This window comes from Primulina huaijiensis, chromosome 12 (genome assembly GCF_012295235.1).
Source record: "Primulina huaijiensis isolate GDHJ02 chromosome 12, ASM1229523v2, whole genome shotgun sequence".
NCBI classification, from domain to species: domain Eukaryota; kingdom Viridiplantae; phylum Streptophyta; class Magnoliopsida; order Lamiales; family Gesneriaceae; genus Primulina; species Primulina huaijiensis.
Window position 1 is genome coordinate 958,778 of NC_133317.1, and position 24,607 is coordinate 983,384.

General features: G+C 34.9%; 4 protein-coding genes, 1 non-coding gene and 1 pseudogene across 13 annotated transcripts; 3 read left to right on the top strand and 3 right to left on the bottom strand.

Annotated features, from left to right (window-relative positions):
- Positions 1 to 982: 982 nt before the first annotated feature.
- On the top strand, positions 983 to 3,602 carry LOC140990073 (probable cytokinin riboside 5'-monophosphate phosphoribohydrolase LOGL10). The gene is made up of 7 exons (XM_073459654.1): positions 983 to 1,284; positions 2,003 to 2,100; positions 2,202 to 2,232; positions 2,306 to 2,405; positions 2,696 to 2,766; positions 3,049 to 3,192; positions 3,298 to 3,602. Exons 1-7 carry the CDS (start codon positions 1,159 to 1,161, stop codon positions 3,391 to 3,393), a joined length of 666 nt encoding a protein of 221 aa, XP_073315755.1. The 5' UTR covers positions 983 to 1,158; the 3' UTR covers positions 3,394 to 3,602.
- A 69-nt stretch (positions 3,603 to 3,671) lies between these two features.
- Positions 3,672 to 7,600, bottom strand: LOC140990060 (endoglucanase 2-like; annotated as a pseudogene).
- A 97-nt stretch (positions 7,601 to 7,697) lies between these two features.
- TRNAS-UGA (transfer RNA serine (anticodon UGA)) lies at positions 7,698 to 7,779 on the top strand. The gene has a single exon. It is a non-coding gene; the product is annotated as a tRNA-Ser (tRNA).
- A 682-nt stretch (positions 7,780 to 8,461) lies between these two features.
- Positions 8,462 to 13,993, bottom strand: LOC140989929 (uncharacterized). Of its 6 annotated transcripts, XM_073459467.1 has the most exons (14): positions 13,773 to 13,993; positions 13,554 to 13,681; positions 13,004 to 13,124; positions 12,736 to 12,817; positions 12,600 to 12,670; positions 11,930 to 11,971; positions 10,802 to 10,926; positions 10,328 to 10,424; positions 10,064 to 10,166; positions 9,813 to 9,988; positions 9,605 to 9,710; positions 9,318 to 9,404; positions 8,721 to 8,843; positions 8,462 to 8,574 (listed from the first exon to the last, which is right to left on the bottom strand). In XM_073459467.1, the coding sequence occupies exons 1-13, from the start codon at positions 13,901 to 13,903 to the stop codon at positions 8,739 to 8,741; spliced, it is 1,374 nt and encodes a 457-aa protein (XP_073315568.1). In that variant the 5' UTR covers positions 13,904 to 13,993; the 3' UTR covers positions 8,462 to 8,574; positions 8,721 to 8,738. The 6 variants fall into 6 exon arrangements, with proteins under 6 accessions (XP_073315568.1, XP_073315571.1, XP_073315570.1 ...); XM_073459470.1 differs by lacking the exon at positions 8,462 to 8,574 and having other exon boundaries at positions 8,581 to 8,843; positions 10,328 to 10,421; positions 13,004 to 13,109; XM_073459469.1 differs by lacking the exon at positions 8,462 to 8,574 and having other exon boundaries at positions 8,581 to 8,843; positions 13,004 to 13,109.
- A 1,892-nt stretch (positions 13,994 to 15,885) lies between these two features.
- Positions 15,886 to 18,163, top strand: LOC140989914 (AP-2 complex subunit sigma). 2 transcript variants are annotated; one of them, XM_073459450.1, is made up of 7 exons: positions 15,886 to 16,000; positions 16,149 to 16,247; positions 16,327 to 16,377; positions 16,622 to 16,795; positions 17,577 to 17,636; positions 17,938 to 17,987; positions 18,037 to 18,163. In XM_073459450.1, exons 1-6 carry the CDS (start codon positions 15,998 to 16,000, stop codon positions 17,977 to 17,979), a joined length of 429 nt encoding a protein of 142 aa, XP_073315551.1. In that variant the 5' UTR covers positions 15,886 to 15,997; the 3' UTR covers positions 17,980 to 17,987; positions 18,037 to 18,163. The 2 variants fall into 2 exon arrangements, with proteins under 2 accessions (XP_073315551.1, XP_073315550.1); XM_073459449.1 differs by having other exon boundaries at positions 17,938 to 18,163.
- Positions 18,164 to 18,303: 140 nt separating this feature from the next.
- On the bottom strand, positions 18,304 to 23,825 carry LOC140989913 (uncharacterized). 3 transcript variants are annotated; one of them, XM_073459447.1, is made up of 13 exons: positions 23,597 to 23,825; positions 22,328 to 22,474; positions 22,190 to 22,247; positions 21,592 to 21,716; positions 21,328 to 21,499; positions 20,890 to 21,079; positions 20,748 to 20,808; positions 20,614 to 20,662; positions 20,411 to 20,483; positions 20,241 to 20,331; positions 19,836 to 20,138; positions 19,601 to 19,762; positions 18,304 to 19,131 (listed from the first exon to the last, which is right to left on the bottom strand). In XM_073459447.1, exons 2-13 carry the CDS (start codon positions 22,406 to 22,408, stop codon positions 18,769 to 18,771), a joined length of 1,728 nt encoding a protein of 575 aa, XP_073315548.1. In that variant the 5' UTR covers positions 22,409 to 22,474; positions 23,597 to 23,825; the 3' UTR covers positions 18,304 to 18,768. The 3 variants fall into 3 exon arrangements, with proteins under 3 accessions (XP_073315548.1, XP_073315547.1, XP_073315549.1); XM_073459446.1 differs by having other exon boundaries at positions 22,777 to 23,825; XM_073459448.1 differs by having other exon boundaries at positions 20,748 to 20,805; positions 22,328 to 23,825.
- Between the last annotated feature and the right edge of the window lie 782 nt (positions 23,826 to 24,607).

Genomic DNA, 24,607 nt, shown 5'->3' on the forward strand with positions numbered 1-24,607 from the left:
ATATATAATGCACAAATAATACATGGGTATAGGATATTTGTTGTTCAATCAATATCAGTTGTGATAGGAGAAGAATTTTGGTCTGAAAATTTGTGTGGTTAACGAGAGGTACTTTGAATAGGTTGCTTGAAGCTTTGGCCCAGCAAATGTATGGCCTTAAGTGAAGCGCACGTGCATCTTTAAATGGCACCGTCACGGAAGCTTTCACTTATCACATCAAAATAATATAAATGAATCGAGTTTAATATAATGAAAATCGTGTTTCATTAATATTTTTTACTCGAATTTCACATATTAGAAATGGAAGCATCATGTTTTCAGATATAGTCATAAACAATTTGATAATAAAAAATTAATTAAAAACAATTTAACTAACAAATTTCAATTCATGAATGAAAAATATTTATTAACACAAAATATGACGTATTTGTAATCTCTATGTTCCAAGGATTAATACTTCATGCTAATTCTTCCTCATAGGTAGCTAGTGTCCCACATGATTTGGATGGACAAGATTTACACACATATGTGATTTTAAAAAAATTAGTGGATCTCATATATGTGTGGCTAAATTTAGACTCTTGATTCTATCATGGGATAATGTCCCTACGTGTAAGATAAAATCAATCTTGGTCATACGAAAGCATGATTCACATAGCCTTGCCTAAAATAATTCTAAATCCAAAAACAAGAAAAACCCATAAAAAGAAAAAATGTGATGACACACCCACTAAGTACTGTCTTTGGAAAAACTATCTCTATAGACTTTAGATTGAAAGAGACACAAATTACCCAAAGTCGGGAAAAAATAAAAATGTTTCGAATAAAAATATAAAAAATAAATAAATAATCCCCAGAAAATCATAAATAATAAAAAAGGACAGTTGGTGCCAAGTGTACACATGGGATTGGAAAATCCCATGACAAATTTGGATATAAAAGGGGACCAGCAAAGTATCATCCCCTCATTCCTTAATTTCTACACATTTTCTTTCTCACTTCTGAACAACACAGCAGAATCAAGAAATTTTGCTGACTTGCTCAATACACAGCCACACCCCGTTAATCTACTCTCTATTCACACAATCTTTTACCACCCTTTTCCCCATATTCCTTAATTTCACACATTTTTTTTAAAAATAAAATTAAGTGTTGACAATGGAAAATAACTTGCAGCAGCCTGTGAAACCATCAAGATTCAAGAGGATATGTGTTTTTTGTGGGAGCAGCCCAGGAAAAAACCCGAGCTACCAACTCGCAGCGATACAACTTGGCAAAGAATTGGTACTTGCTCACTTTTTATATGTTCTTTTATTTTGCCATCCGACTGGGTTGGGTCACCTACATAATCGCAACTTATATTTTGAAAAAAATTCGAACTTTGTATTTTATCATCACAAAATTCGTTGTCACCATTCACAGAATCGCTACAAACGCAAAAATTAGTTGCTCTTTTAATTTCTAGTTTTTTTTAATGTAAATTATGAAAAATGTAAAGAAGACGATCCTATCTATGGAAATTCTCATCATGGATGTAATATTAGATTGAGAAGAAGTAAATGCTCTATAAATTGGCTGTTCTCGTACAGTAAAGTTTATTAGACTGTTTCTTGGAGTTACAATTTGTTTTGGCGTCAAACCCACACAAGAACTATTGATCCAGACATGGCCTTAAGGGGCAAGAACAGAGAGATAAAAGAGTTGCCGAACATATTTTTAAGTCTTATTATTACATAGTTTAATTTTATGACTGCTGTTACCAGCAGCTAGAACTAGCTATATCGAGCCAGAATTATATAATTGTGATAGGTAGGATTTACATATTAGAATAATGTTTGGATCAGCAAGATTAACGTGCAATATTTCTTCTTTCAGTTGATTAATCATCATATAATAATATGGTGTTCACGTTGAAACTGTATTGCGTGTCTATGCAAGAAATAACGCACAAATTATATAAAATCGAATATATATATAAAAAAATTTGATTAATAATGGACAGGTTGAAAGGAGCATAGACTTGGTTTATGGAGGTGGAAGTATTGGATTAATGGGTCTGGTCTCTCAAGCTGTGTACGATGGTGGGCGCCACGTGTTAGGGTAATTTAGTTTTATTTTTATATATATATATATAAAAAAATTTCTCCAATCTTCCAGAATGCTAATTCAATTCCCGATAATTTTGTTTTCCTTTTTTGCAGAGTCATTCCTAGAACTTTAATGCCGATAGAGGTAAGTAAAATTGCACGAGTTAATTAGAAGCAACAAGTGGCAGCCAATTGACTTAAGTAATAAATTTGATCAGATAACGGGCGAGCCGGTGGGAGAAGTGAGAGCGGTGTCCGGTATGCACCAAAGAAAGGCAGAAATGGCCAAGCAAGCTGATGCATTTATTGCCTTGCCTGGTAATTTTAGTGTTGCTTATTGTTTCCGGTTTTGTGTTACTTTCGTAATTAATAATTATATAATATTTTCGTAGCATTGTCAAAAATAACTTTCCACACGATGGGTAATTTAACCTATATTTATACCATTTTAAGATTGCTGAATTATATCGGAATCCCCGGAGAGCACATTATGATGACATCGACGAATTTCATGCAGATGCATGGCAATTTAGTGACTATTTAAAATTGAAATTGGGTTGTTTTAATTTTTTTTAAAAAAATTGATTGGTGTAACAAATTAATTGTAGGTGGGTATGGTACATTGGAGGAACTCTTGGAAGTCATCACTTGGGCTCAACTTGGAATTCATGACAAACCGGTATGTTGCATTTCCTTCGGGATGTCTCTTAAAAAACACAAAAGAAGAAACAATAATTTATTAGCGATTCGATATATATTTTTTTATAGAATGGAGATGGAGAAAATTATTAATATAAACAAAGTTTTACCACTTTAGATTTTATTTCAATACAACAATCATAGTGACTCCACTTGTGAAATGTAACACCCTCAAAAGTCAAAATCAAATTGGCATGCATATGATTAATATTGCATTGTCATTCATGGGTTTTTTTTTATATATATATTTTTTTATTTGCAGGTGGGTTTACTGAACGTGGATGGATACTACAACTCACTGTTATCTTTCGTAGACAAGGCAGTTGACGAAGGCTTCATCACCCCATCTGCCCGTCATATCATTGTCTCTGCCCCAACTGCCCGTGAACTCATGTCCAAGCTTGAGGTACAAAATTCATCCATATATATGTATTTCTTCGATTTCAAATTCTTTGAACCATTTTTCACTATTGTTGAGTAAAAATACGATGTTTTTTTTTTTTTTTTGCAGGATTATGCTCCGACACATGACGGTGTTACACCTAAGTTGACATGGGAGATAGAGCAACAATTGGGCTATACAACAAAATCAGAACTCGCTCGTTAACCCAATTATATAATACTCAGAAATCTTTAGACGACGTATATAATGAAATTTATCATCAGATTGTAAAACCTAAGTCAGAGTAGACAATGAATTCTTATGTCCGCGGCCCTTTTGTTTCCGTTGTGGATTATTTTTACATAAAGTTTGTGCCAATTGTTACCTATTGATTTGTCCATTTTTACTTATTCATTTGAATCAACTGTTTTTTATATGCCAATCGTTTGCTCTTGTTTTTTTTCCTGGCACTGAATCATTTCTTCCACCAATAAAACATTGACACATGTACAACTTATGTACTGTAAGAACACAAAACAGTGTCAATTGCTAGTCAGTGCGCATTGTTCACAATCCAATCTGCTAAGTAGATAAGCCATGATTGAAACCTAATACCAAACCATATTTTGCCTTTCCGCTTTCCTGTACAAGCGTCATTTTTTTTTATTTTTATTTTTTGAAATAAGGAAGCCCGTGAAAGGTAGGCTAAAATGGTCACTAAAAAAATTCAAATTTTATACATAGTTTTTGTAAAAATATCAACTTTCTACCTCAAATTTCATGAAGTGAACGATAGAGCCACAGCTGATGTGGTAACCAAACCAGAAAGAAACCCAACAATTACAGTGCTGCATTGTGTGCTCAGTTTTCCCAGCTTCGAGTTGTTTCTCATATCAATATACGAGTCATTGATAAAAGGACCACCAACAAGTGCTCTATTTGCGTCATTAGGATTCGGATCATCCTAGTCAAGCCACTTGAAACCGTCTTTGTAGCCAGTTGTATCATCTGCCAGAATCGAGGCTCCTCTATGGTGAACATATTGTGATACTTATCCCCTTATCCCACGAGATAACTCATATTCATAGGATTTAATGTTTCCTAGGACATATTCAACCTTTGGAAAACACATAAGATGTGAAAAGATATATAAGCACGGAGCACTGTGAATGATCTATTGTCAAAGGAACAACAAATGTCGTCATTATTATACTGTGTAGCTTCCAAAGAAATCAGGGATAGTTTGAAAGATGACCTTGGTCAAACATTTTTTTTACGACCTTTCTTTAAAGAATTTTTGCAAAATGACCTTCAAACATACACAAAATACAAAAACTAAACAAATTTCAAATTCATTGTCAAACAAGGGTCTTTTGAACAATTGTATTAATTCAAATGATTTCCTTATCAACTATATTTTCTGTACAAGTTGACAAAAGATTACCACGATTGGTATAAAATGTGTGTACCTGTGAAATTGCAAACTTCCGGAGATCCAAGGGCGTAAAATAACTTCGACTGCAATAAATCTTTAGTTCGAGAAGTAAACATGCAATCGCTATAAAGCACAGCTAGAAAAGCCAATGCCACAGGGATGCTGAAGAGCATTCCATTCGTTTATCCATATTAAACCTACTGCATTTACAAACTTAATGTAAGGAAAATGGAAACTTTCAAGTTCACATATTAGAATGTGAGTTGGAAAAGAAGGTAAGAAGAAATCTTACTGTTAGTTTTACTTGCTGTGCCTGTGGGTGAACCAGGTAAAAGATTGCACATGACAGCCTCTGCAGACTTCCTATGCTTACGGAGAATTTTAGAATTTGAAATATCTTCGGACCCAAAAAAATTAACCCTTGACAGCATAACCTGCACAAAGCACTCGTTGAATTTGTCAATTTGCCATCTGAGTCTCAATTCCCAGAAAATGGTTTGCACCAAGCTAAAATGAAACATGACATAAAAGAATTGCTTCCCAACTCGACGTGTATATGTGTTCTCTTTCATTTTAGAAGCAAGGGAAAAACCCTTTTTATCAAACTACAATATTTCTAGATATTACTCGACGCATGAAATAGTACCTGAGCACCAGCCAGCTTGTCATCCCAGCTAAACCATGTAACACCTCCCTCCCCAATCAGCGAAATCTTCACCATTTTTCCCTGTCGCGTATTCGAAATAGAATCTCTCCCCAGTCGCATGATAGCGCCAACTAGCTGCCCACAAGGGCTCATCCCTGTAGCTGGTAGAATTATAAAACTTTTGCACATTGGGAATGCTGATACTGTAAGATTCTTTATCTCGGTCGGCAAATGTGAACAATTGTTATAGCATGCTATGGAAGTAAACTGGAATATGAAGAGTCGATGTCCTTGAATACTTGAGATGCTGATGCCAGAGATGCTGCTGTTTCAGCGGCAACCTCAGTTCCAGGGGCAGAGGCATTCACCTGTGTTAAACGTCGTTGCTTTGTCATGTTTTCGGGTCGATCCCAACACCTATGATCTAGTTTAGGATTGCCCACCTGAAAAAAATGTTACCAAGTGAGAACATTACTTCGGTGTCCCTCTACTAAAAAAACAGCTCCCAAGATGTGTGAAAATTGAGCTTTCACAAGTTAAACCACGCTTGCTTTCTCTGCAGTTTTTGTCAAAATATAGTTGGAAAAATGAATAGCTATCTATTAAATGAACTTTCACAACACTACATCAAAACTTTGTTCATCCAAGAACCTCATTTTAATTCCTCTAATTGAAACACAACCTCATATTAACCAAGTTCTCTCACAGTTATGGTGTGCAACACATATCAAGAACCTTACAAGGCTTGGGGGATATATGTGTTAAACCTACAAAGAATTTAATCCCTCCGATTGAGGAAAAGATTTAACAAACCTGAATGTAGAGGACATCTTGAGATGGATGAGCATTTACGAGGTACTCTGTGATCCAAGTGAATCTCGAACTGGTTCCAATTGATTCACAGCTTTCATTTGGTCCCATATTCAAGAATCGTCCATGACAACATTGTTACCGTGAAAGCCACGGGGAATCTAAACTTTAAATGATCCCCAACTCGAAAGGTCCAGCACGATGTGAATTACACCGAAGCGAACCTCTCACCACACTAAAAAAAACCCAAAAACTCTTTTGTTGATTATGCTCTCTTAATTTGAATGCTCAAAGTAGAGTGTAAGGGACGTTATACGGGAAATAAATATATATTGTGTGTATCAGAAGTTAGTGCTGTGCTCGGTGTTGTCAACACGGCAACGAAAATTAATTATTAACACACAAATATAATTTTAATAAATAAACACCAGTTTTAAATTATGCACAAGTACGAATACTTGTGCGATGCCTCATGACAAAAAATTCACTAGAAAATATGTAAATCGTTTACACCAAAACAATACTAGTGAAAATAACAAAATCAAATTCCTTGACACTCTAAGGAATTAAAATATGCATCAAAAACACAAATCAAATCTAGATGCATAAAATAAAAATGTGTTGCTTAAAACCAAACGAAACCACTCTTCGATCAACCCTCTGCGTCAGTGTTGTTCTTCAAGTGTTGGCAACACCAATCGTCAACACAGTGAATCTGTGAATCAATCACCCAAATTCTTCACACGAAAATCTTCAATATCTGAACTATATGTGTGTTCAGAAAAATCCAGCAACTTTCCTGCGCTGCAAAGTGATCACCCGATCACACAAAAACGTCTCATCGAAATAGACTCGGCTCTTGTATTTTTCTTCTATGTATGCGCTCCTCTGCCGACCTCACAAAAGAGTCAAACCAAAAGACTCACACGAAAAGCTCCTACAAAAGTGATCATCGATCACATAAAAATTGCAGAGCAAATATATGTTGGACTTCTTGTGATTTTCTTCTCAATGAAAAGGTCTTTGTCCAACTTTCTCTCTACAACCCTATTCTCTCTCTCTGCCACTCCTCTACGGCTGTAAGGCTATGCATACTTATATCCATGGCTTGACCTAAAAGTTATTCCATAGAATAATCCTAAAAAATATAGAAACAAGATTTTCATTAGATATAAAACTCTTTTAAACAAAGATAACATATCTTAGAGATAAAAATTATATTAAAAACAATTCTTATAACATCTAGAGATAAATCAAGCAAGATATTATTCTCTAGAAATAAATCAAGCACAATCTCATAATCTAGAAACAAATCAAACAAAATCTCATAATCTAGAAATAAATCAAGCAATAATCTAGAAAAGCAAATCATAAATTGATAATATCAATTTATCAAAATAATAAAGGAATAAAATAGAGCTCCCCGTACAATGTGAAAACATGTACCCAATTCCCGCAATCCCCTCTTTCCGGTAAAGTTGCACGCCACTTTGACAAACATCAACCATACGGCTGTCACGTTTCATCCTTCCACTCACCATGGATTATATGCGGCCTATTTCACCCAACGGAGGCATCAAGAAAAAACACACGCTAAATTATGTTATAAAACTAATTTGGAAGTCAAGTTCAGGCAAAGTCGATATGTCCGAGTGGTTAAGGAGACAGACTTGAAATCTGTTGGGCTCTGCCCGCGCAGGTTCGAACCCTGCTGTCGACGATTATTTTGCTCCATTTAATAATTATTTTTCTGTAAAAAAAAATGTATATCACTTGATAACATAGTTGAACGTGGGACGAGATATGAAATTTAAAATCCAATTATAACACACTTTCCTCCCACTTGGAAAATTTTCATTTGAGCATTTGCGCCGAAGAGAGGATAAATATCGACCTATGTAGTTAACCACCCATCGTAGCAGATGTATGAAATAATTAGATATCAACTATAGAAAAAGAGTGGTCATAAATTAAATCAAATGAAACCATCATGTTGGATTGGTGTTTTTTAATCAACCATTATTTAAATCGAACCAATTCTGTAGATATAAAAATTATATAATAGGAACAAATTAATTTATAACGAATTTTCAATATTATTTAATATTTAATATATAATACATTAATAGTATAGTTACAATGAAACTTTTTTTTTAATAGTATCCAGACGTACAATAATTTATGTTGACTCATACTAAGACACAAAAAAAAATCAATACGTAGCGATGATCAGGGATAATATTAAAAATTTATTTGATAATGATGATTAAAAAATGACAATATCATTGCCACACACCTGGTACATGAATATTAGTTTATTATAACAGCTCATTACAAAATTTAAATTTAAATTTAAATTTTATTTAAGAATAATAAAATTGTTTCATTTGAAAAGGAAAAAAAATTCAAAATGTCGAACCGTACAAACCCCTAAACCTAGACTTTGTTTTTAATTAATTTGGTTTGGACGTTTGGTTTGCTATTTAAATAATATAAATCAACAAGTCAGGTCCGGCTCGGGTTTTCATTCAAAACCAAATCAATTTGCTTTTGGTTAACCCTTAATAATAATAACTTAAAAAAGGGTACCTTCTGACGTACACACTGATAACAAATAAACGACTTTCATGATTTTAAGGTCCACAAAGCAATCAATCACACTGAGTTCATAGAAATAAGTTAATGCAATTGGAGTTGATCACCACCAGTTATCCGTGTGCCACTCAGTACAAAGCCTCCAAAGGAGCTCATCTGCATATGCGGGTGAGTTCTTGATGGAAGAACCTGCATTTTAGCAGCGTTTACAAATCAGTAATGCGGGGGAAACACATATGTTTGTAAAAAACAAAGTAGCAGAGACCATCCCATGGATGGTGTCCATAACAGTTATTTTTTAAAATATACAACATAGAGTAAATAGGTTCTGAGACTAACAAAGAGCTGACAACCGACTCTACGAGACATAGGGTTGATTGCTATTTCTACCACCATCAAATTGGCATATTTGTTTTTGGAAATGATATTTGCTGGTAAGTAACAGCTAAATGTATAAAACTAGGCCTTCTCCTTCACTCTGCTCTAAACGTATTGGATGATTGCATTATGTAGAAAGTTAAACAAATTAGCCCAATGATACAGCCACAAAAATAACGGATACTTTTCGTCACACATCTCTTAAAGAAATGTTACGTCAAAAGCAAAAGGCAACTTTGCAGATACACATTCCAAAAATTAATAACGATGGAAAATCACATAAACCTGGTATTCACGTAGCCAAGGTTCCGATATTTGCAAGTTGATGGCCATTTTTTCAATCTGCAGATTGTGCAGACATGTGGCTAGAGGCTGCAAAAAGAAAATTGTGAAATTATTCAGGTCTTTGATTAAGCATGTAGCTCAAACCAATGTATATTACAGAATGTACATTAAAAAATGCCATGAATTGAATTATCACATATATATTTGAAGGTATGGACAATCGCTGAAGCATTTCAAGCAGGTGAAAATATATTACTGATGCAGAGCCAACCGATTAAAAAAAGTACCTGGAGATACTGGTGATAAATCACAAATGGAGCTGAATAGGATAAAAGTGGTAAGAGTTCTTTCCCAATGCTCCAAGCATCCAAGTCTGGAGCAGCAATTATCATACTAAAAATAGAAGACAAAAAGTGACAGAATTAAAACCTTTTGATATGTCAAAACAACTTCACATGATCTAAAAGAGAGCATGCAACAGAAATGTGCACTGACCTGGAAAATCCGTTTTCTTTCCAAGCATTGATGACCTCCAGTGGTGCTCTTTCACCAGCCTTTACGCTTTTACAAAGTTTTGGAGAACGGTCCACGTTTGTTACAGTGTCAATATTTCCATTACAGCTTTCATCCATGCTGACCGAATCTATCACTGAAGCAGACGAAGATTCTTCCTGCATATCAATACCATTTATAGTTAGCTCAAAATTACAAGCTGATTGAATAAAAAAATCAAAGGTGTTCCCAACATTTTGTTGACTCCTGGCATCACAGGCATCTTCAAGCTGCTCGGTTGATAATGGAGTTGCACCATCTGATGAACATAATTCAGCCAATGAAGAGTGGACAATCCTGGACAAAGGAAGCACAAGACAGGCTCATTTTTCTTACATCAAATCATACCATGGTTAAAGAACTGCTTCAACAGTATTTCCAACTACAAGAATAAGTCCCTTTGCATGTAGTGCAAAATGGAAAAATGATAAATATATCCCAACACTATAGACATCTACCTTCTGCATGTATCATCACAGAAATTGAACATTTGCACAATATTGATAGGGTGTGGCTTTACTCCTCTGTATGCACTGCAAACATAACCTGTTCCTGCTATCGCAAAACACAACAGCAAAAGTTACCTACTATATCAAATCTTCTGTGGTAATCCAGTCAGTGTCCATAATAGCGTGTTAGCCAGTCTTGTCCATCTATATAGCACATACCAGATGCAAAACAGTACATCTACCATGTTAACATCATCGATCAGACACAGGTCCCTCATTGAAATATATCAAACTGGTTGCAGCAACTATGTGCACAATCTTTAAAACGTGTAAAGAAAATTTTTAGAAGCGTGAAAGCTTCGCTTGAAAAAACACTTTTTATGTTCGTCTTAATTGTAAAATATGGCCAGCACATTATCTCTAAGGATAATTTTACAAAAATTTTGAAGGAACAAATTCACTTCAACTAAAGAAATCAGATACCTCCCAAGCGCTCTGCAACAGCACCAGTAATGATTCCTCCAAGCATGTCCACTACAAGAACATCCGAACGTGCGGTAACATTAGCCAAGGAAAGCAGAAGAGATAAAGTGTCCACCCGCAAAAACCTGGAAATTATAGACAGTAAAACTCAATCCTTCTTATGCACTTAAAGCATTTAATTACTCACAGCCCTGACTCAAACAAGAGATGTTGGGAAAAGGTCAAATCTAAAAAAGGAACAGAGTTCAATAATGGCAATTGGGCAACCAACCACCAAGATGACTTCTAGTTTGGCTTGGAATACATCATGGATGGTTCAAAGGCATGAAAAAGTTCCAGGACAGTCAGACTATAACAGCCAAGTATTGATCAGACCATAGTTATTAAAAGCGCAAGGCGCACTTAGCCTCATAAGTACCCCAGACTCAGAGCTCAGAACAAAATGAGGCGCGCATTTGATTGAAGAGACATGCATGAAATAATGATATGCTAGAATATAAACATCTGAAGAAAATTTTTATCTCTTATAAAGCAAAATGAACTTGGCAAATTATCAAAGAATACTAAATATTGTTCATTAGTATAGAAGCAAAAATAAATGTACATGATCTTGCATTTCATCACTGATTTACATGGTCTTGAACCTTTACAGTGCAGAGTGCACAAAGAGTTGAGGTTTATTGTTAAGGTGCTGGCTTCATTAAAGTAATGCACCTTACCTTGTCTCGAGGCGCAAAGGCAGAGCCTCAATGAGCCATGAGCCTACAGTCTACAGTCTACACACATGCCTTGTGAGCTTTAATCAAATTTGGACCAGAGAAGAATGATCATTAATCAATTACTAATTGGTTTCTCTAGTTTTAACAAAATATACATTGTGGAGTGTACAAGGCATATGAATACATTTAGTTCCCAGTAACTCATGGGTCATGGCACCTTAAAGGTGATTGATTGATGATGGGACGAGTGATTGGAGAGGACATCGACAAACACAAGAAGTTCCAGAACAAAAATATTCAGATGTGATCATTAAAACAAAAGCTAAATATTTTCATTTGGAAATCAAAAGACATTATTAAGGTCTCTTTCACTATAATAATCCAAGTCTGCAGCAAAACAGATATTTACCCAATTTTCTCGGCATGTTTCTTGAAGTATGCTTCGCATATGCTGTAAGGAACAAGATACAGCGTAAGGGTATATGGAAATAAACGGTATAAATAATTAATCATGATTCAAGAGAACTATTTAGCTAAAAAAGAAGCATCACAAAAGATCAAGAGAATTAGTGAGCAACTTTTAAACAGAAAATGCATCATAACCAAAATACTTTTGTTTTCGATTTTAATTGAAATCTAGTGCTCGAAAAAAATTGCAAGGTTCTTGGTTTGCTTGAATCTCAACGATCTTTTAAAAGCATCGAGATCAACTATGTAACACCACAAATATTTTGAGGTGTTTAAAAATATTCTAATAGTTATACAATTAAAATTTAAAAAAACATAAACTTATAGATATGTGTAAATATTACCTAATAACTATTTACCTTTAAAGATAAATCTAAGTAACCAATTAAAAAATAGAAAGAATTAAATAATAATACTGATANTTCACAAGTATTAAAAAATAGTTTATGTAAAACAATAAAACTAGCGAAACTATAGGATTATTATATCAAATATTAATTTATCAACAAAATGGTAATAGTTTAATATGAAATAATATAAATATTAGTATAATAAAAACTATATATCACTCTAACAAAAAGACACACATAGAGTCCAGAAGACAAGTCAACCTTCGTGCAAAAGGGCGTCGGAGAAGTACCCTTGGTGCATATTTTTTTTGCTTCTTGATCCTATATTTTTCCTGCAAAAAGATATGCTTTAAGTTCATTTCTAGTTTAAATTCTGAATCACACGAGAAATAAGCACCTGTGAAAATGCAGTTTTCTTCTCAAATGTTGCACTGTTTGCAATAAGAGCTTCAACAATGTCATCCCCAGTTGCTCCCTTTCTGCAAAAAGTATAAAAGGCTATTGAATAGATAGTCAAATGCAATTAGATAACATAGGGTAATACATTCATAGGTAATGTGTGAAAAAAAGGTCCTATAGATGAAGAGGTAACAGGCAGTTCGAAGCGTCTGTTCCAATCAACGGATACAATGCAGAATTATAGCAAAGATATAAGAAAGACAAACCTTTGCATCTCCTCTATATCTTCACCAGAGAGACTCTGGGCTGTGTTATTGTCAATTATTGCTCGGTTATCTCTGATCTCCTCCGTAATTTGAGAAACAATGTTCTCTTGAAGATTATCTCCTATGAAAGATCAATCAATCAGAGCATCAGCGATAGAAATGCATGTTCTTCAAGTTCAGCAACTAATGATGTCTCAAAAGGTGATCAGCGGTTATTTAAACATGTGCAACCAATGGGCACGCCCATAACCCATTCCACTTGTGGAAAAGAGAAAACTTTTTTTTCCCTGATTTAACAAATTTAACCGTCACATTTAACCAATTTTTCGAGTGTATCGCAAAAATATAAGATTCTGGTGTTGCTCTAACGGCCTTCATGCCCCGAGCGTCCCTTTACAGTCACGCGATCAATATAGAGATGAGATAACCACGAGAATGTGGATTAAATCTGATAGCCGTAAAAGTGACTGTTAGGAATCAACCGCTCTGAAACAGTGAGTCGGAAGCATTTGACTAAGTTTTGAGGACTTGAAAACCTACTAACAAAAACCTTCTGAAGATGGAAATATTCGGGATAGAAAGGGCCCATCATCCCCAACCTCCACTTGAAACGAAGACCCAAAAGGGCACCCAATCAAAGGCTGCAGTGAGCAATTCTTGTTCCCGATTTTTATTTTCCTGCAAATTACCAAATAAGAATTCAACCAAACAAAAAACGCATTTTAATACATGTTACCCAAAGATAAATTACTCGAAGTGAAAGTCTTACGAGCCGGCCGTGAGGCGAGAGAAGAGAACGCGATCGCCGTCGTTAATATCGAGCAAGACACTGCATCCTTCCCAAGTGATTCTAGGGTTCTGATTCCGACTCGAAGTTTCTTTCGAATTGTTTATCGTCATTTGTTACTTCTCCTCTTTACTACATTCAATTTCCGATGTTCCCGCAAATCAATTTGTATCCGGACAAAAGGATTAAAACCCTAGCGAACCAAAGGGGATACTAAATTAAAAGCGCGGTGGACTGGCGACGCTTATATAATGATTACGAACGTGGGCCTCGCTAAATTTAAAGCCCAATTTAGTTATCAACCTCAATATTCGGTTATTGGCATTGTGGATCCGCGATAAGCCCATCCAGAGTTTAACAATAAAATAAAAAACTAAAAAGTCCTTGGTCTTCACTAATATTAAAATAGATATAAACCATGCATAGACAATTTTTTTGAACTTTATATTATTTGCTAAACTTTTAACAAATATATGTTTCATATACTAACGAGGCGTAAACTTAATTACTAAAGGTATAATTACTAAATAACCACACTAATTTTCTTAACACATTTTTTCAAATGAAAAATTATAATATTTCCTTTTTCATAAAATAATTAAAAATTAAAATTATTCAAAAATAAAAAAATATAAAATATTGTGCGCTTTAATAGGGTGAGAATAATAGGCCTTAAAAAAATAAAATAAAAAAAGTATAGCTTGAGTGGTGAAGTTGCTGGTAAGGTGCTAAACGCTAAATAAAATTAATGGGCATATAAAGCACCGTGGGTGAAGTAAATGTCTTTTTTTAAAAAAAAAAAAAAAAAAAAAAAAAAGAAGAGAAATTACATTTATTTTTCTTTAAATTTGTTTTTTTGCGATTATGGTTTATCATATTTCAGTTTTATTCATGTATTCTCCGATTTTTTGCAATCTTAGTCCATATCAACGGCGTATTGGTGCTACGTAGAAAAATATATATAAACGTAGGCTGTTTTCATTTACTCTATCATCCTCACCATGTTGCAAACTGCATTGTTTTAGGACACCAGATACATGCGTAATACATCAAGATTCTTCCAAATATTTTGAAGTAGTTGGATCAATTCTACATGATGAAGTGTACGGGGTAAATTCAAAGTAGTTTTCATTCATGAGTTCATTTACTCTATCATGATGATATTTTATGACTCGATGTGAGGAAAATCTGAACTTGAGTTCAAGAAAGATTGTGATAGACATGTGTTACACGATTGCATAGCGTGGTGGGCGTCTAGCACGATTGCAAAGCTTTGACGACTGAGCTTTTAGGAGTGCAAGTATTGAAAAATATAGTGACAAAGCACTCAAAGGGTAGGGTGGCTGAACTTTTGGCTTCTACAAACTCAATGTGTGAACATTGATTTCTTGAAGTGAACTAACTATTCTCCACTTTTGTCATTGTTTTTACTATTACAATAATAATAATAATAATAATGAAGTTTGAAATAAAGAAATTATTAATCAATTCTAGACATTAATAGAGTTAGATCCGCTCGACAAACTTGGGATTTACAATCATTTTATGAGATCTCATCGACTATCCATTCTCATTATAGGTTTTCTAACAATTCTTGATAAAACTATGCACCAAATTTTCTCTACATATTTTTTTTTTATTTAAAATCTAATTTCTATTACTTCTTATTATCTCTATATATCTATTAAATTATTTTTTTAGAATGTTATTATTAATTAGATCATTATATGAATTTTAGAAAACGTTTTTAAAAAAATATTATTAGTATTTGAATTGTTATATCTATATGTGAGATCATAATTATTATAGTTTTTATAAATTTGTTCGAATAATTATTTGATATTATCTGAGCTAAAAATGTAGAAGCAACCAATTTAATTTGGTAGTGTATTTAGGTTGCATGAAATGAGAATTATTAAATATTTTTCTTAAAATAAAAAATGATAGAAACCCGAGCGCATTTATAGTAAAATTTAAAGATTTTTTAGAAATATAACTGGCCATTTGTTTTAATTTTTTATTGAAAATTTTAATGGGCCGGGCTTCCTTATTTTTATTTATTTTTTAAATAAATTTTAAGAGCCGGGGTCCAAAATATCGGCCCTTAGTTTGACTCTCGAGTTACTTGTTTTTTTTCGACAGCCATCTTTCTTCTCCGCTAAATTTTGCAAAATTGCGGTCTGCAGGGCTCAATCATTCTATTCAAAATGGTACTACAATATTTTTGCATCAGCAGTGTCGTTGTATTTCTTCAGATTTCTTGTTGAAATTTTGCTAATCTGGGTCTACTTTTGTGAAATTTTCCTAATATGGGTCTACTTTTGTGAAATTTGTTGTCTTTTTCATTGAATATTGCAGATCCGATTCATACTATTACAGAACAGGCAAGGAAAAACTCGACTGGCCAAATATTACATACCTCTCGAGGAATCCGAGAAGCATAAGGTCGAGTACGAGGTAATTCTTTTATATCAGCATTTCGAATTTCTCACAAAAGTTTCGAAATCCTTAAATCCGTGTTCACTATGCATTGCAGGTTCATCGATTGGTCGTCAATAGAGATCCCAAATATACCAATTTTGTGGAGGTGAGCAATTTATGTTGTTGCTTATCCTTTTTAGCTGATTACGGGCTTTGATTCTGTTGTCCTGTTGTTTATTCCCAACTAGGGCATATATGAGATCAATATGTTCCTGTGATCACAAGATCGAGTTGTTTTTATGATCTCTGATGGCTTTCCATTCCAATAGTTTTGTTTGTATTGTTTGGGTTGTCTTCTTCTCGGCCATCACAACACATGATGATCACTATCAACAAATTTTTTCTTGCAGTTCCGAACCCACAAGGTTATCTACAGGCGATATGCTGGATTATTTTTCTCATTGTGCGTGGATATGACCGACAATGAGCTAGCTTACTTGGAGTGTATTCACTTATTTGTGGAGATACTGGATCATTTTTTCAGCAATGTTTGCGAGCTAGATTTGGTATTTAATTTCCACAAGGTTCGTTACACTTCTTGATTTTACAATCACTAGAAAGCTCTCATATGTTTCTAACATGTACTTGTTTAAAAGCAGAATAACACGCATGCATGAGCCCTTATTGTATGTGACTGCTTTGTAAATAAGTGCCGTTAGTGACAGTTGTTATGTCTGTTTCTTCCAAATTTTTGCTGCTCCTTTACTGGTTAGAATGCAGACTAGTTTTATGAGCTGACTTTTAGCTCAGGATCAACTTTGGCTTATTTTCTCAAAACCACTGATTTTTAACCAGTACTAATCATTTATGACCTAAAACTGTTCTATCCTAGTGTTAGCTCACATAGATTGCTTCTCAGTTTGAATCATTGGGAACTACCACATCACCACCTTTCGTTTGTATATCTTCTTGCAATGTACATCTTTAATATCCCAAGCCATGTAGAATGGTTATATTTCGTTTGTAAATTGCGTTGTCCTGAGATGGGATGTTACTTGTGAGTACTCTAGATCGATCATGCTAATTTGCAATAGAAGTTCAAGCCATGTTCAGCTGTTAGATCTAGTTTTAGTGTTCAGAGATTTTGCGCTTATCTGACTACTGTTTCTACTTGTTTGAAAATGATTTCATTTTTAAACCTGGGAAAGACTAACAGAGAATCACAAGGAAAATCATTTCTATAATGTTTGCCATTGTGTTTTCATGGCCTGATGATTTTTTATTCTTAACCTGGGAAATTCAATTCTATAATGTTTGCCATTTGTGTATTCATGACCTGCTGATTTTTTATCGTATTTTTTAAAGGTTTACCTCATATTAGACGAGTTCATACTTGCTGGGGAACTCCAAGAAACAAGCAAGAAGGTAAAATTTTCCTTTACCTTTTAAAAGTTGGAGAACATATTGATAGCTTCATTGATGTATATCGAAGTACAATACCTCCCAGATGTTACCTAAACCAATACGTAGAAATGGTTTCGGGCGATATTGTTTCCCCATCATGATTGAATATAAGATGAATCATTGTGGACGTAAATACTTAAATACAATATTAAACATGCTCTTCCGAATTGTAGAAAGGTTTGTGCTTTACCAAACAATATTTCATGGGAATTAGATTATCTATGAACATAGCAACTAATTTCTCTTTCCCTTTATTCTTCAGGCAATCATAGAGAGAATGGGGGAATTGGAGAAGCAGGAGTAAAGATTTTTTAATCAGCATAGTTTTATTAGCTCAATGAAGCCTTATTTCCTAATATTATAAAGTCAATCCCGTAATTCTCCCCTTTGGTGCTCCTATTCCTTGCCTTAGTTTGAAATCGTTGGTACTTTGTTTGTAAAGAATCTTGTACGGAAAATATTATTTAATTGGCTATTTCGTGGTTGAATACTTGTCAATTCGGTTGATTAGCTTTCTATGATTTCCCGTCACTGGGGGAGATTTCATGTATGGACTGATTATGTTATACTGTAGAAGGGTGTCTAGTTACTTTAAATTCTCGAATAAAATTTAAGTTAATTTAAATAAATCCTTTGGACCCAATCATGTTTCAGCTCTTGTTTCATAAATGTAGACAAATGATACGTATCAGTTTGCTCATTTGATAAACATGTTTAAAGAGACCTGTATCATTCATGTGCCTAAAAGTACGAGACGGAATATCACGTGCATCAAAGGATCTAAATTGTAATAATAGATTGTATTTGGGCATCACAATTAATGTGTTTATACATAAAATAATAGGGCCGCCAGGTGTTAAATTCCTTACAGAGTCCGTAAATCTAAGATCATGTCAGGTGGTTATTGACACTTCATTTACATTGGACATACAAAAGAAGACGCAAAATCAGCAAATGGTAATAATACTCGAAGAAACTCTCAGGTCCGATTTACCGGAGCCAGAGTCCCTGGAATCGGAATCAGTGTACACAACTCACAAGACAAATAATGAGCTGTTCCACTGAAAAGTCTGATTGACGCCATTTATCCACTTCAAAGATGCTGCTGGTTGCAGAATATTTGCAATTGTGACATATTACCGGGATGGCATGTTGCTCTGTTTCTATCGAATCCTGAAGGGAGGCGTAGGCTATGTCCCTTCACATTTGAGAGCGACGGTGGTGGATGGATTGTATTAAACTGCTGTTCTGGAAACTGATGATATTTCAAGCCAGGTGTAGAATGCAAGTGCGGGAAAAGCGGCTGAGCCTGAGCGCAGTTAACAAAGAAAGATGAGTCTCTTTCTCCATTTTTCCAGTCTGGTAAATATGAGGTGGGATATCCGGCAGGATGAGATTGATCTGGAAATAGAGCCGCAACTCTGTCGCCGAGTCTGCTGCTATGAAATGGAAGGAGCTGTTTTAACAAATCAACGAAACAGAGAATCAATTCACCTTTAAGCCGTGGATATAAATAGAGTGAGTTTTGAGGAATAACGGAGGCAAGAATTATTGCCCGCTGAGTAACCATAATGGAGGCAAATGGAAACATCATTCTGGATTTTCTAGTTTCATGTTTTTGTAAGATGCATGTATCGTTTAACCAATATTCAAAAATACTTTTGATGGCAGTATCAAGTATGGTCATCAAGATTGTAATTACTTCGTCATATCATTATGGTAATCCATGCTATGCTTTATATTTGTGTAGAAGGCAGAAAACAGGCAAGGGCAAACTAGACGTCTGAATGAAGAATGTTTAAAAAATTGATAAAAAAACTAAAGAGAGGTAGAAAACAGGCAAGGACAAACTAGACGTCTGAATGAAGAATGTTTAAAAAAAATGATAAAAAAAACTAAAGAGATGGAGGATGCAATCAATTCACCTGCTGTGTGGGCACAGAAGAAGATCGATCATGGAACGTTGAATGAGAATTCTTGGGATGTGACAAAAGCATAGACAAATTATTTTGTGACTGCATAAATGACGAGCGAAATTGTTTCAGCGCCTCCTCACTGTGTCCAGCCAAAGATAAGAAATCTGAATCCTGCAAAAAATTTAATTGTCCGACATACATGACGAGCAAACATTCTATCAGACACTGTCACCAATGAGCTCACCTGCGTGAGTGGAGAGCACGAGACAGGTATTTTTGAGACCACCTGCAGCTGATCTTGAAAGACACTCTTATGCAAAAGAATGGTATCTCGGATTGAACTGACAGCGGAAGACAAATCACCACTAGTGTAATCAATCACATTTTTTTGATAGTCAATACTTATATGGGGCCCTGGTTCAAAGCGTGTCTCTGGTAACCCTTCCTTTCTGTCTAATACTTGCATGACTTTTATTAAATGACTGATGTAAACATGGGCAGAACATCTCTTCCGCAACCTCATTGGTTCAATCTCAACTAAATGGTGCTGATTTATTAAAGATCATAGGAATATATAGATAAGTTTGTCGAGCCCCCATAGGTGATATTTTTTTTAGTTATCTTAAAACAGAGCTGACAGCTGGCTTACCTTATTCTTGGTAAATTTTTCCTCAGGTGTACGATGCTGGATGATATGATTTGTAGTCTCAAACCAGGCAGGAAGTTTGTCAATGGACGATCTTGAAATAAGAAAATAAGAATCATGACATCTATTCGACAAAGAAGAAGATGGCATATGTTCCGAGAAACAAAAATTACCGTGGGCAGGATTCCAGAGTCTCAGTGCCCTGAGTTCCTGTTGAAGACAAGCTTGGACGCCACATAAGTAAATCTACAGCGCAAACCAACAGGTCATGTGACTCGCTGATACGTCCATTATTCAGTATAAATACAAAAAAGGCCACATTTGAAACTAGTCTAGTGCGTAAATGAGAAAAATCCCATCAAATTGAATAGTTTACCATTATTTTTGTTCTCCCTAAGGCAATTTTGGATTCCAGGAGCGGCAGCCTGAAAATATTGGAGCATCTTCTCATTATATGTTTGTTATTAATAAACGAAATATTATCTGAATATTCGAATTCTTGAGGCATACCTGTTCCACTGTGATTCCCAAATCACTTGGCACTGTAATTGGTGCAGACATCTTTGTTCTGCTATATGATCAGATTACAGATTAGACCAAAACCGAGGGCATATAAATCAAGGAAAATGGGAGGACAGAACTGGTTATGCACCTGGAACCAGTGACTAAATCTGATCGATCTCCAGAAACGAAGGGGATGGGATATTGCTTGCTAATGGGGAGCTTGGAAAGCTGAGGATCATCAAAAGATTTTAACTGAGCAATTTTTGATGTTGAGTCCTCCAAATTTGATGTTTGACAGATAGCTCCAAGGGTTACTCTTGCGGCAATTTTCCCAGCATCTGTGCTTAGGGCGATGTAGAATGTCATAACAAATAAGGAATCAAGAACGCTGAGGGGATAAATGGAATGGAATTCCCATTGAAACATCCTAAAGGCTGCTGATTTTAAAAAAGATGACATTGATACACTGGAGTAAATGATGCTTTTGTGTCATTATTTGAAAGTATTGTTTACCCAGGTTGGGCTATGTGAGCCTCTTTTTTTATATCACAAAGGGAAAGGACGATGACTAAGAAACAATTCAAACCTTGAGCTGCAGTCATGGTGCTATCCATTTCTAGTAAAGTTAAAGAATTTGTCTCCGAAGGGTGCACATCCAATCCTTGCTCATCGTTCTTGATTGCATCATAGAACATGTTGGCTAGCAAATACAAGGTCTCGGCCACTTCTTTCTCATCCTTAGAGACGTGTCCTTGTTTCTGCGAAAGTAATTGGATCGATTTTCAATCAGTTTTCATCCTTAAGTGATCTGTACAATGAATGTTAAGTTTCAAATACGGCAATGTCTAACCGTATTCAGTTTGGATTTCTTGGCCCCGCGTTTCCGGAGTGTTTCAATTCCATCAAACTCACGAGTTTGTTTCTTCGAATTTGGCAAAGCTGGAGTCATAGATTCAAGGCCCCGTTTCTTGATGGCTGCAACGTGGAAAAAGAATTGATTGAAACTAAAGCATTGACCATTTGCTGTTGACGATGACAGGACCACGCTTCCCTTCTCGGCAAGGTCGGATCCAGTATGTACAAGGAGTGTGATCGACCTCCTCAGTTGAGGTTTTTTGGAAAAAATATAAATTTTTTAACTTTTTTCCTAAATTAATAAGTTTTATTCCATAATCTATTTAGTCCAATTCGTTGCTACTTTCCAAAAGGGTACAATAGTTGGACACAGTCAGGGGGGAAAAAGTAAGGGGATAAAAAACTACACTGTATCACACATGCCAAGGAAAAAAGCCATTAAAAATAAAAAGAAATTTCAAATGGCATCACCAAGCAAGAAACCGGAAACTTCTCAGAACATCCACCATGCAGAACCAATTAATCAGTGGACTCCGCATGGGTAGCATAAAAAGAAGTTGAAACAATAATTAATCACAAATTAAGACACACACCAGACCGTAGCTTCCTAGGAATTGCAGCGTGATTAACAGCACAACATTCATCAAGAAGCTGCAAAAATCAAGATTTGACAAAAAATAAAGAATTATACAAAACCATTTATAAAATTTAATGATAAGCCAAGGCATTACCTTTGTGGGTGACTTTAATTTCTTGCTATTACTAGTACTAGGCTGAGATTCAGAGTCACCACTAAATCCAACAGAACCCATTTCTCCTTCTCCGATTCAAATTAACTTGAACAGCAACAAAAAAAATTTCCTGTCCTCATCCGAATTCTGAACCACCAAAAATGAACTCCCCAATGAACAAAAGGAGATGACTTTAACAAGAAAAAAGATAACACCTAAAACATGAAGAACAGCCCAAAAGAAGAAAAGGGTTATAAAAACGAATATAATGAGACACGTAGCTTATTAAAACACTCAGTATTGTAGACTCAAGACATGCACACCAAGCAAAAATATAACGCAGATAAAGACAAGAATCCATTTATGACTTTTTGTTGCTTAGTAACCGTAAATTAAACACGAAATGGAGGATCTAATCGTACTTTCCCCAACGAATTTGACGATCATACCAAGAAAAGTGCTAGTGGATAATCTTCTCTTGCAGGCCCTCACTCATTTAGTGTTGTCCACTTCTAACAAAAGTGACAAAAGAGATGTGCACACACGGGATTTACTTGGAAGCCGCTCTCGAGGATGGACTTTGACTATTTGAATCCATTTCAACTCAATAAATATGCATCGGATCTTTAGATTCTCTCTCTTTTTTATGCAGAAAAGTATCTACACAGTAGAGTTTAGCTCAAGGTTTCATGAAAGATGAACATAGAACAAACTGAGAAAATGCGAGGGGACGGAAATCTTCAGAGAGAAGAGAGGGCAGGTTTGTTAGGAAAGTTGGGGGAAAGAAATGTGAATGCAGTCCTTTTTATTAGGGGGATGTTCAGAGAATCGGGTTCTTCTTCACGCAATAAAAGGAGTCTCTCTCACACACTCAACTTTACACTCTCTCTCTCTGCCACACAGTCACACTTTGCTGTCTCCTACATTTACACACACAAAGAAATGAAGATGCAAGAGTTCACAGGACACTACAAAAATGAATGAAGAGTAGATTAAGCTGTGGGTCGCAAAAAGGTAAAATAATTAGTTCTCCATCAGAAATTCTTGGAACTTTGAAACGCAAAGGATCTCGATAGTAATGATACCGAAAAAGGAATATGGTGGAAAATTTCCCTTTTTAATACCCATAAATAACAACAAACAGAATTCAGAGACACGCTAATTGATTCAAAAATCTGAAAGAATCCGAAACAAACGGAAAAAAAGGACTGAAAAACTCAAACCGAAGATCGATGAAAAAAATAAGAAACCCAGAGAAACTCAAGCTACCGTTTTTCCTCTGGTAACAGCCCAATCCAATGAGATATTGGAGTAATCAATAGAAGTAGTGAGGAAAAAATTTAGCTCTTGAATATGATATCAGTTCACGCAGACGTTAAGAATCAACACAACATCATTGGAAATATCTGCATATCACCATCCCTGCGAGTGTGCCGAGCTGAAAGGAATCAAATTCCGCTCTCATCCTCAAATGGCAACAGACGGGAATACGAAACAAACTGATGGAATTTGAGAAATAAACAATAAATCGTAATCAATAAAGGCCAGCCATGATTTTAACTGCTCGAAATGACGTCATCGTGAAATCGGTCGGACCGCGTTAAAGCTTTCGAGAGAGCCGTTGGATCAAGATTGCATAACATGACAAATGAGCAGTGCTCCAGATGTAGCATCCAAGCTACCGGAATTTTTTGTCACCAATTCTTAATCTTCAATAATTCATTAATTTAAAAAAAATATGATTTAGAATTATGTTCAGACAACAAAAAAATATACAAATTTATAATATATAATAATATAATAAACATAAATGAATCAACAGTTCAAAACAATAATTTTTAAGGATAAAGTTTGGTTTGTTAACTAAATTGTTTTTTTCTCTGATAAGTGGATTAGTGAAGTGGTCCCAAACCAGATTCGATGAAAATGAAATAGTAGAATGTAATCATTGCTTCCCAACTCCCTACAGTTTGGCGTGAAGGTCGTCTGCACCAACTCTTATCAAATTTACGGTTTTAACCTCGTGGCCACTGGTCTTATTCATGATGAATAAACATACATTACACTGTTGGCTATAAAAACATAATACCATTTTTAAAATAAATAAATAATACCAATTTCCATTTTTTTTTAATTTTAGTGTTTGTATATTTATTTAACCTTTTTTTAATAAAATATACTATTATTAAAGAAAGATGTAATTCAAAATAGTATACAAAACGAAATGTAAATTAAATTCTATTATTTGGGACCAGTTTGGTAGACTTAATCAAGTCTTGA

Excerpts from the sequence above, each read along its gene's own strand:
- LOC140990073 (XM_073459654.1), top strand. The coding sequence starts at position 1,159 with ATGGAAAATAACTTGCAGCAGCCTGTGAAACCATCAAGATTCAAGAGG. Across the intron at positions 2,101-2,201 it reads GGTGGGCGCCACGTGTTAGG|AGTCATTCCTAGAACTTTAA; the intron begins GTAATTTAGTTT and ends CCTTTTTTGCAG. Across the intron at positions 2,406-2,695 it reads TGCATTTATTGCCTTGCCTG|GTGGGTATGGTACATTGGAG; the intron begins GTAATTTTAGTG and ends AATTAATTGTAG.
- LOC140989929 (XM_073459467.1), bottom strand. The coding sequence starts at position 13,903 with ATGACGATAAACAATTCGAAAGAAACTTCGAGTCGGAATCAGAACCCT. Across the intron at positions 12,818-13,003 it reads GATATAGAGGAGATGCAAAG|AAAGGGAGCAACTGGGGATG; the intron begins GTTTGTCTTTCT and ends TACTTTTTGCAG. Across the intron at positions 11,972-12,599 it reads CGACGCCCTTTTGCACGAAG|CATATGCGAAGCATACTTCA; the intron begins GTTGACTTGTCT and ends TGTTCCTTACAG.
- LOC140989914 (XM_073459449.1), top strand. Across the intron at positions 16,248-16,326 it reads AGCATAAGGTCGAGTACGAG|GTTCATCGATTGGTCGTCAA; the intron begins GTAATTCTTTTA and ends TATGCATTGCAG. Across the intron at positions 16,796-17,576 it reads TGGTATTTAATTTCCACAAG|GTTTACCTCATATTAGACGA; the intron begins GTTCGTTACACT and ends TATTTTTTAAAG.
- LOC140989913 (XM_073459447.1), bottom strand. The coding sequence starts at position 22,408 with ATGGGTTCTGTTGGATTTAGTGGTGACTCTGAATCTCAGCCTAGTACT. Across the intron at positions 20,663-20,747 it reads TGGGAATCACAGTGGAACAG|GCTGCCGCTCCTGGAATCCA; the intron begins GTATGCCTCAAG and ends CAATATTTTCAG. Across the intron at positions 20,332-20,410 it reads ACTCTGGAATCCTGCCCACG|ATCGTCCATTGACAAACTTC; the intron begins GTAATTTTTGTT and ends TCTTATTTCAAG.